We start from the raw sequence: 11,955 nt of genomic DNA, 5'->3' as shown, positions 1-11,955 counted from the left end.
ATTACAGTTCTACTTTCGCAAGAGACTTTAGACTTGTTTCTTTGCTTGGAACAAGGTTGGAAGAGGGATTTCCACAAAAATCCCCTGCAATAATCCCACCCCCTCAAGACAAAGTAATAATATTCAGCCAGAAACAAAATTATTATTATTATATATTAACCTTTATACACTTTATCCAATGAGATTCCTGTTGCAAAAAATGTCTAGTTCATACAGGTTTTGGTAACTTAATGCTATAATTATTCGTTGGTTCCACATTCATATTTACCTGTGCAAACTTGCTGTAACCGTAAGGTATTTGTCAATCTTACTTTTATTAGACAATACACATACTCTCTCTCTCTCTCTCACACACACTCATACACACACACACACACACACACACACACACACACACACATACACACAGTATATGGTGGTAAGAAGTATAGTGACACCTGGAAAATCATACTGAAATAAGTCACTGAATTAAATTAACATTAACTTTGTCATATTAAAAGGCAGCATGACATTTTATTCATATTTTACAGCAAAACCTTTCACATCAAAATACTTTTCTTTGCTTACAACAAAAGTTCAACATGCTACAGGTTTGCTGTTATGCAGATGCAGATACAGAGAGAGTTTTATTAGGCTAGATGTAGAGAAAGATTTTAAAATGTGGTATTTAAAATGTCATAGCTTTCAAACCTTAACAGAAGTAAAACCGTATGCATGACTAAAACATGCATGCTGTTTATGAAGCTGGAATGAGCAAGAATAGTTTGAAGCTGTATCTGATGTTTATATCTGGTTCATAAAAAGAAAGGAAATGAAATGCAGCTCATCGTATGTGATGTATTAGTGTACAAAGAAAAACCACACAAAAAATAAAGTTAAATAAATAAAACTGTATACTGAGCAGCAGCATATGTAAAAATGACTAGGCTGTTTCTGTTTGCTTGTACTTAATTTATTTCATTCATTATGGCAGTTGTAACTGTATACCAACAACAGAATTTTAAATACTACATTTCAAACATTTGGTGGATTACCATAAAGAAGAACCTAAACTGAATCAAAACCATGTTTCCTAATTTGAAACATATGATCCTTCACTTTTTTCCTTGGCTGTTTAATGTATAAAAAGAGTGACACTAGATTTCCCAGGCAATTAATCCCATACTTTCAAGTTAATATTCAGATTTTATTCAAAAAAATAAAAATAAATATAAAGCACAATTCCTGATAAAAACATTGCAATACCCCTTGGTAGTATGATGTACAGTATCCATTTCAGTAACTTTTACAACACCGTGCAGAAATATTTGATCAAATCCAATTACCAAACAAGGTGCATCACAAACCTGCCCAGGCTTTGGCCATACATTGTCAGGTCATTTGATGATCATCACTGCAGCAATAATAACCAAGGCTTTCTAAAGTTGCTGTATACTGAGCTTTCAGATATATTCCTCTCCCGGGTAGTATCTCTTCTCTGCTTGGCGATAAGTTAAATTGTTGCCTTGAGGGTAATGGCATATTGCTTGTAATACATCTTTGCCAAACCTGGCCTTCTGCTGATCAGGACCAGACTGTCAGGATCTGCTCAGTTTACAACAGAGGGACTAAAATGCCTTTTTTGGACAGGCCAGATAAATGTATCAAAATAAATAAAAGAGCACAAGGGTTCACAATTCGTTCATACAAACTGCACAGCCCCAGAAAGCCACTCTCCTACTCTTACATTGCATACGTCACACAATGAACATTTGATCAAATCTCATTTAACAATTTTAGACCTTCATAGTGTCTGTTTCTCAAGATGGTCGCCATCAAACAAGAAACATAAAAAACACCTCAGTGGCAAAGTAGATTACAATACATGCGACAACAAATATGACATGGCCTTAGAATATATAATTGAGTTATTGCATTATTCAAGAGAAAAGCTGCAGGGTTTTCCAATTGTCCACGTTTATAAGCCCCTGTATTGTTGACTGTTACAAAGATGGGAGATATTGAAAAATATGGCACTCTCCCCATGTGCAGCGTGTCGATCCTCTGCCTTGATAGGAATGCAAAGAACATTTTTTGCAGAACAGCAAGGTCAAGGTTTTCCTATGGTAATCCGAGTTTCTTTCCTTGCGTTGGGCTGACTCGGAGGTGTTTATTTCATCTGTACCAAAAATGCTGTCAACATGAAAAAACGCCAAGTTACACAAAGGCCAGTCTAAAGTGGAGATATCAGAAACATAAGCCAAGCTAACATAAACAATGAGGGCAAACTTGCCTGCATTAAAGTCACAATTGTAAAAGCAGTGAGAATATAGATTTAAAATACTGTACTGCGATCACACACCCACACAAGAAAGCACGTTAAATTAATGTTTTAAATTTACGGAAACCTATATTACAAGTGTGCTTAAATTACAAAGCAATGTTTGTGTTAAACAAAGATGAACATCCTCTTCTATGATATTGTTTATGTTTTTATTTCATAGTTTTAATTTAAGTAATGACTTAAATGAGTAGTGATTAACAGGGATAAATGCCCAATCAAAATGTGGTGAAGGAATAGATTGGAGAAAACTGGTAACAATCAAGATCCGATTATCTATGGCTTTAGCAGGTCTTGGATATTTTAAGGAGACATCCACATCAAAGAGATTTCTTTTTTCAGTTTCTTTCATTCATTTATTTTAAAAAGTATACTGTTTGGGTTAGCAATTAACAAAATAAAAATAGGTCTGCTTTCATCTTATTTAACCTCTGAAAGTGTAGGTTCAATTCTTGGTAGAAATTCCTTTTAGTCTTTACTGGCAATTGCTCAATATTAAAATTGCGTTTAAAGGCCATTCACAAATTAATACCTAATTGAACACATTAATATATTTAAATACTAGTAGTTTTCTACACTGATTAAATGCAAGATCCCAGTCTCATTAGCTTAAAAGATTACACAGTATAAATAAAATGAAAATGCATGTTAAGAGTAATAATTTCTGTTCATTCATATTTATCAGTAGTTATTCTACCTGACATTCATTTCTCCTCTGTGTGTTTTCTGATATATCATTAAACTGATTTCAAATATGGATATATAACACCCCTACTATATTGACAAAATAAAATAATTGCATCTACAAAATATTCATAATGTACTGAATCGGCTACCCTAGGCTTTAATGACTATGACAATCATTTTGATATATGGAACACTATATATATATATATATTGTGTATACATTTTACAGACATATACCTGTCTAGTGTATAACAACACTGAAACATAGTAAATATTGTGTATTGTATTTGCTTAGATCTGGTTGACCTCATATTCATGACAAAAAAGGAGAAGGTCTAGATCCCCATTTGTTGCAGATTTGCAATTTGTGAGATTCTGTAGTGATCCTGTTTTATTCATATTATTAATTTTTTTAAATAGAAATGATTTTTACATACTCATTTCAGACCTAACTAAAATGAGACGTATATATTCAAAACCTAGAACAAAAAACCACTAAAGCCCACTTTTAAAAGGAACAGATTCCATTTGACTGAATAACCTTATCTGATTCTTGAAATTATTGTGTTCAATTATTTTGCAATTTTCTTGCTGAGCTGAAACAATTCTAAGTAATGTCCCAGAGCCTTTTATGCTAGGTCTCACTGACCACTTTTATGCAGCACAGACAGCTCTCTGTGGAAAACTCATTTCTAACCTTGTCTTTTGCCTGAAGCCACAACATTAATACTTTCAAGTTTCTTTTTGAGTTTTTGGGGCTTTAGCAGAAATGCATATATGCTTCATTTCACCAGACAGTTTTCATGAAGAATTTATTTTCATGAAGTAAAAACAAAAGAAACAAAACAAAAACAAGAGTGTTTACCATCGGAAATGCAAACTCCTTTGATCATAAATTTGGATATGTTGTTAGAAAATCAAAAATACATTAAAAAATATTCATAACTGCTGCACATACAGAACATGACATTCATGGTTCTGGACATCATGAAATATGTCTAATGTCTTCTTAGATACAAAAACTTAAAACAGTTAATGGGAAGAGTGGAAAAGGAAGATACTGCATTTTACATATGATAAATATTTATTAAGACACTGTATAGTATACTTTAGAGGAGTATTATGAAAAATCTGTACAGTCTTTGTAATTGTGTGGTATGAAAAGAAATAGATTTTCCAATGGTCTACAGTTTAAAGTCCTTTGAAAGGGCCCCCAGTACTCTAAGCCCTGTATCATGCAGCATTGCACAACATCAAAAGATGACAAAACACATCAGTGAACATCACATCATATGAGCACATGGTGGCAAGTTCCCAGCATGAACTAACTAAAAGTCTTTACTGTTAAAGAGGCTGGTTTCTATTAAGAAGGGCAAGCACAGAGCTAAACTTCTTTTTACTAGAGGATTTCATGCATAGCTACAAAAAGTCACCATGTCTTGTTATGGACATGTTTTCCACCTTTCAAACGTCAGAATTCAGACTTAAATTTGTTAACCTTGGGTCAGTGTTGATTTCATATCTGTAATGATATCCTTCCATATGATCTCTGCACGCATCTCGGATGTTGTAAAGCCACTTTTTGATGCCCTTCCTGTTCAGGTATAGCACGAGCAGAAAAATAACCCCAATCAGGGCTAGTACAATCCCCAGAAAGACATATGAAGTTTGCAGCACACTCTTCATGTCTTCAGAGAAAATGCAATGGAGCTGAGAAACATTCATTTTCAGCAACCTGGTGGTCTTCAGGTTGTCGGGAAAAGCACAGAGTAGGTCTGTCTTATCAGCCACAGCTTCTGTCTTCTGTAGCCAAATGACAAGATCTTCAATATTACAATCGCAGTCCCAAGTGTTGTCTGCTAGGTAGACTTGTATGCCTGGATGGAGGTCAAAGTCACTTAAAGTGGCATTCGTGAGCTGCTTCAAAGAGTTTTCTCTCAAGTCTAACTTCTTCAGTTGCAGGTTTTTAAAAGTTCCACCTTTTATGTTGATGATTGAGTTGTTCCTTAAGTAGAGGAACTTGAGGTTTGGCAGTTTTGATAAGGTCTCCTCTGTTACATAAATCAAGTCATTATCTGACAGGTTCAGTGTATCTAAGTTGAGCAAAGATCCATTTTGAACTAGGTCTGAAATTCCTTTAATCTGCTTTGTGTATGAGCTATTGAACACAGAACTGCTCAGATTGAATTCCTGCAAGAAAGTGTTGGAGCTGAAAACTTCAGAATTTAACCTGGAAATCCTGTTGTTACTCAAGTCCAGATGTCGGAGGCTTGGCATGTTGGTAAATACTTTGGGGTCTATTAGCTCAATTTTATTCCCACTGAGGGTCAGGTTATTCAGCTGCTCCAGTGTTTGAGGAAAGGAATCTGCTGTAAGATTAGAGATGTTATTTCCCGTAATGAATAGGGTCTTCACATTTGGAGGTAAGGGGTAGGGAATAGCAGAGAGGTTGGTATTTACACATTTTACAATTGTCGTCTTGCCAGAATCCACACATCTGCATTTGTCTGGGCAGAGGCTTGCCTGAGAGGTAGCTAAAACCAGGACATGGAGGAAAACAGCTAACCCCAGCCTCAGATGATTGAGCTTCTTCTGATTCGGAATGATCTTAATATAAAACAAAGAGTCGACCACAAGCATTTTCTTGAACTGCTTCACAAATATCGTATTTGTCAGAGATCGGAAAAGTTTGAGATAACGTGGTCAGTGTGACAGATGTGGTTGTGAAAGGCTTTTTGAATCTGCTTACAACAACAGAGCGAATGTCTTGGATTTCATGTGTAAAAGTTGTTTCGTACCTTTTCTTTTTGGCTTCACACGGAAAACAGTGTTTCGGCGCAATCCACTCACTCCACTTCTGAATTGCGTAGTACAACTTCCTTCTGTTGGTCCTTCATCACGCAGATATGCAATTAAAATAGGCGTGCATTTCAATGGTTTTGCACAGAAAAAAAGTCCATCAAACGACTCGCATGCATGTGTCGGGTCTAATCCTTTCTTCTTTCCTGACTTATGGGTGGGTTTCTCAGACGGTGTCCTGTTGCACAGATCCTTTGATCTCTCTCCGTACAGTTCTTCACAACCACAACTGCAACGAAACAGCAGCTAACGTAGATAAAAGTTGAACATACCAAAGCAATACATATGTATGTTACCATAAATGTGTAGGTAGGAAATATAAAGAAACGTTTTGCATATACAGTCAAATACAATGAAGGCTAACCCGAAGCTTTAGCAACAGCTCCTCTACTCCCTCCTCAGTTTGGTTGAAAATGAATCTGCCCACAGAGCTGCACTGTAAACTACTCCTCGGGATGTACCATTGTGCAGAATGCAGGGAGGAATAGTGAAAACACAAGTCAAACAGATCATATTCAGATGCTGTCCAAATAGTTACAGGGAACGACTTAAGGAAACGTGTGATTGTTTTGTGCAATTTTCTATGTTTTTTAGTTTTTTTAAAAGGCTGTGTTATAATACGGCGAAAGATGAGACCCTTCAGACGTCTCATGTGTGCCAACTCCTGAACCGTCTGTAACAATAGCCTCCTAAAAGAAGGTTGCAACAATGCATCATGTAGCAGCAAAGAAAAAAAATGTTTTTTCCCTTCGTTTATAAAAAATGAATAAATGCAAATATGTTGTGACTTCAGAATGTGCATTGGGGTATATGAACCAGCATGGCCAATTTACAAAATAAGGAATTAACAGGACAGCTGTGTATACATGCGTAGAATATAGTGCATCTCTATTGAAATGAAAAGTATGTAAGTTTGCAAAAACAGATATTTAAAATAGTTTAAAAAACACTAAAGTTCAACCAAGCCTGGTGAACATTTTGATTGGATATTACATTTATTTATTATTGTATTATGCTGACACAATGACACATATTAATGGATATGGAAACTGAAATAATAAGCTATATAAATTTGACAAGGATGCCCCTGGAATTGGATCATATAAATAGAAAAATAGAAAATATTGCTTATTAAGTAAAACAATTATTTCACACATTTATACCCATACAATTATACAACTGATTATTTCAACTTGATGTGGATTACATATGTGATTATATAGCTGGTAAGAAAAACCAAATGAAAGCTGAAATATTGTTAGAAAATAAATTGGAATAAATCATAACATGAGATTAAAACCATGTATTGTGATGTTTCCTGTTATAAATTAACTGTACTGCAAACTTGCCTGCTTTCACCTAATTTGTCTTCCAACTCATCTTATATTTCCAGAATATTGTGATGACAGTGGCAGAAAAATACATTTCAGAAGTGATTTATGGGTTTAAGTCAGAAGACATTACAGATTGTGGAATGTTTCACATATAAAACATTTTCAGTGATTTTCTATCCTGCCTTCTGTTTTGTATAGATTCAATTGAAGCTTGTCGTGGCTGGAAAATATGAGATTAATCCTAGTTCCATCACATAAAGTCTGTCACCACATGAATGTTGCTTGGTGTGTAATATCAACATAAGGAATCTGCTTTAACCACTGCATGCAAAGCTCTTTCCGTGGTCATACTTGCTTCTAGACAACAATAAACAATTTGTGAATGCAATGTGTGATATAATGTGGCTTTAGTCTCCATTCCTGGTGCAGGAGACCTTGGGTCTTTAATTTCAACTGAATTCCTTAACTGAATCTTCTGAACCTATGAATTTTGTTCAGTTGTTGTCCCCACACCCACCCCCTTATATAGCAACATACATACACTTACATGTACATATGAATGTATTCATATAAATTACAGAGGCAGGTATTTAATTAAAATGTGACATTTAATAGTATTGATAAACTCTAAGACTTTTTGACATGTATTATATAATAACAGCTCCCCTTAGTGTTCAATGTCTGTTAAAGCTTCTACAATATTTCTGCAATGTTTATAATAAATACACTCTTAAATACACACATGCACATATTTATTTATTTGTTAATGCAATGTGTGATATATAGTTAATGCTATTTTTTTTAAAAAACATTAAGAGATTTCTGTCAAATTTATATTTAGACAATTTATATTCACTGCTGATGACATATATGTAATAATGTCAATTGACCATGTTTTTTCTAAACAAAAAATAACTTTCTAGTGAGAGGAGAAGATGCTGTGTTGATGAGAACCATAACATTACAAACAAGTATCAGGATTTTGCAAAAACTGCTCCCAAACCTAGAATTTTCTTTCTGAGAACAAACACACATGAGAATTTTTTTTTTTTTTAAATCCGTCCACTAACTGTAGTGGAATCTCTGTCTTAAGGTCTAGTTATAGGTACTGTTAACCAAATAATTCATTTTTTGTTGTGATTCATCGACAGTTTTAACACAACAATGGGCACAAGGCTTCAAAGTATCATTACCATGTTTATTCATTCGTAACAGAGCCCAAAATAATTAACTCCATACACTGCCTTGGCCATTCACAGATAGGATTGATTGTCAAAACCTTTGACCTTTGCTGAGCTGCAACTGAGACCTCAAAGTGAACAGTAGTAACTTTATCAGGGAATATAACACATTGTGTCGCCCTCTTCGGGGAAATGTAATCTTTTAAAAGCTTGTCACAACAGAGCAGCTTTCAAATAAATGAGTGATACTTAAAATTACACATGCTCTTCTTTTTACATACATATACAGTCATATATTTATTAACAAAGTTTTCAAATAACTATGATGATCACATATCTTTTCAATCTTTTTTTTTAAAGAAATAATTTCTGCAATAAATATATAGCCCAAATACACTGCACATGCTCACTCAAAAGATGATGTTTATATACATTTGTAATGATATGTGTTCTGGGGTGCCAGGTAGGTATAGACAATCCTACCATTAAAAGTTGAACGTCGACCAATAACTAGCATATATATATACTGTTACTATAGGTTAAAAAACAAACAAACAAAACATTTGTACTCTGTCATGGTCATTTCATGTATTTATTTCTTTAAACACTGCTCCTGGTTTTGTTCAAATTGCACAAAGAGTCCCATCAACTAATGACTTCTTCAATACCCCGAGTGACTCAGCATCCTTGGCAGTTTGTTCACTACTTCCATAACCCCAGGTCAGGTTGTCATAAGCAGATGGGGAACCAACCACAAATAAACACCGGCTGTGTAGAGATCATCAATTGGCTCATGAAAAAAACATCCACTGGTTACCAGGATACATACAGAGTCTGGTGAATTGCATATTAGCATGCTTTAACCACCATTTCCAGTGAAATGCTTATATCGACAGTCTAAAATGTACAAAACCTTGTTTTGGAATCAGTCCTCGATCACCACAGGGATACAGTGGGAGAAAAAAGTATTTGATCCCCTGCTGATTTTGTACGTTTGCCCACTGACAAAGAAATGATCAGTCTATCATTTTAATGGTAGGTGTATTTGAACAGTGAGAGACAGAATAACAACAAAAAAAATCCAGAAAAACGCATTTCAAAGAAGTTATGAATTGATTTGCATGTTAATGAGGGAAATAAGTATTTGACCCCTTCGACTTAGTACTTGGTGGCAAAACCCTTGTTGGCAATCACAGAGGTCAGACGTTTCTTGTAGTTGGCCACCAGGTTTGCACACATCTCAGGAGGGATTTTGTCCCACTCCTCTTTGCAGATCCTCTCCAAGTCATTAAGGTTTCGAGGCTGACGTTTGGCAACTCGAACCTTCAGCTCCCTCCACAGATTTTCTATGCGATTAAGGTCTGGAGACTGGCTAGGCCACTCCAGGACCTTAATGTGCTTCTTCTTGAGCCACTCCTTTGTTGCCTTGGCTGTGTGTTTTGGGTCATTGTCATGCTGGAATACCCATCCACGACCCATTTTCAATGCCCTGGCTGAGGGAAGGAGGTTCTCACCCAAGATTTGACGGTACATGGCCCCGTCCATCGTCCCTTTGATGCGGTGCAGTTGTCCTGTCCCCTTAGCAGAAAAACACCCCCAAAGCATAATGTTTCCACCTCCATGTTTGACGGTGGGGATGGTGTTCTTGGGGTCATTCCTCTTCCTCCAAACACGGCGAGTTGAGTTGATGCCAAAGAGCTTGATTTTGGTCTCATCTGACCACAACACTTTCACCCAGTTCTCCTCTGAATCATTCAGATGTTCATTGGCAAACTTCAGACGGGCCTGTATATGTGCTTTCTTGAGCAGGGGGACCTTGCGGGCGCTGCAGGATTTCAGTCCTTCACGGCGTAGTGTGTTACCAATTGTTTTCTTGGTGACTATGGTCCCAGCTGCCTTGAGATCATTAACAAGATCCTCCCGTGTAGTTCTGGGCTGATTCCTCACCGTTCTCATGATCATTGAAACTCCACGAGGTGAGATCTTGCATGGAGCCCCAGACCGAGGGAGACTGACAGTTATTTTGTGTTTCTTCCATTTGCGAATAATCACACCAACTGTTGTCACCTTCTCACCAAGCTGCTTGGCGATGGTCTTGTAGCCCATTCCAGCCTTGTGTAGGTGTACAATCTTGTCCCTGACATCCTTGGACAGCTCTTTGGTCTTGGCCATGGTGGAGAGTTTGGAATCTGATTGATTGATTGCTTCTGTGGACAGGTGTCTTTTATACAGGTAATGACCTGAGATTAGGAGCACTCCCTTTAAGAGAGTGCTCCTAATCTCAGCTCATTACCTGTATAAAAGACACCTGGGAGCCAGAAATCTTGCAGATTGATAGGGGATCAAATACTTATTTCCCTCATTAACATGCAAATCAATTTATAACTTTTTTGAAATGTGTTTTTCTGGATTTTTTTGTTGTTATTCTGTCTCTCACTGTTAAAATACACCTACCATTAAAATTATAGACTGATCATTTCTTTGTCAGTGGGCAAACGTACAAAATCAGCAGGGGATCAAATACTTTTTTCCCCCACTGTACATATTGAAAACTTGTAGTTATTTAGTGCCACCTGGTGGTTACTGTTATCTCCTCTACCAACCACATGCCCATGATCCCATAATCAATTTTATACATCTTCCAGGAGGTAATATCAATACATTATAACCACCCTGTGTATCTGTTCCAGGATGTAGGACCTCTGGTGGTCTGCTAAGGGATTCTCCCTGATAATGGCTCTGTCCTTCACTCTGCTCCCTTCTATACCCAATCACCCATCCTTTCCAATATCCCCTCTGCTTATCTTAACTATACCTTTCTCCCATTCTTTGACCCTTTTACTCCTCCCTTGCCCGCTGTTGGGTGTTCAGGTACCTGGGGGGCATCAGGACTGTACCATCTCTGACCACTTATTTGTGCCTTCTGAAATCCTTAGGGTTCAAATGGCACCCGTAGATCCAGTGATCATCCTCTCTGCTTTTCAACACTATAGCCTACATGCTATCAGCAGTACTGTTGCCCATTTCACTACAGAAGATCAGATCACTACTCCATACCCACATTCAATCAGTGTATTGTATACTAAGCCTAATTTGCTCCACTTTATTATGTTATTCGTATTAAAGTAAAGCTTTATTACATTTTGCAGTTTATGGTAAGTTTAAAACAGTTGTTTTTCTGAACACTTTGGATACATAGATAGATAGAGAATAAATAACAACAGTGATGATGATGATGATAATAATAATACTAATAATAATAATAATAATAATAATAATAATAATAATAATACGACTGTTCAGAAGTCAGTTATCACAATTTTGGTCTGTCTTTAACTGATCTTTGCAACGAAGCACATATATTCTAGGAACGAATATGTTCCTGGAATATGTGCTTTTTTCCCCAATGTGGAAGTCTATGTACCTATGTGTCTACCTAAATAGGGCAGATTAAGGATGGACGGCTGCTCAGTTTAGGTCAATGTAAAGCTACTTCAGCGCTGTATCCAATAAGCAAGGAATATGGAAGAATTCTCCTCCAATCAGAGAGCTCCATCTTGGTAAGTCTGTCAGT

The 11,955-nt window shown here is 36.4% G+C and overlaps 1 protein-coding gene across 1 annotated transcript; it reads right to left on the bottom strand.

Moving 5' to 3' along the window:
• Positions 1-473: 473 nt before the first annotated feature.
• On the bottom strand, positions 474-6,289 carry tpbg (trophoblast glycoprotein). Its single transcript, XM_066702279.1, has one exon. The coding sequence runs from the start codon at positions 5,645-5,647 to the stop codon at positions 4,472-4,474; it is 1,176 nt and encodes a 391-aa protein (XP_066558376.1). The 5' UTR covers positions 5,648-6,289; the 3' UTR covers positions 474-4,471.
• Positions 6,290-11,955: the final 5,666 nt, after the last annotated feature.

The sequence above is a fragment of the Amia ocellicauda genome, chromosome 1 (genome assembly GCF_036373705.1).
Source record: "Amia ocellicauda isolate fAmiCal2 chromosome 1, fAmiCal2.hap1, whole genome shotgun sequence".
NCBI classification, from domain to species: Eukaryota; Metazoa; Chordata; class Actinopteri; order Amiiformes; family Amiidae; genus Amia; species Amia ocellicauda.
Note: the sequence above shows the minus strand (reverse complement) of the source record. Positions and strands in the feature narration are given on the sequence as shown.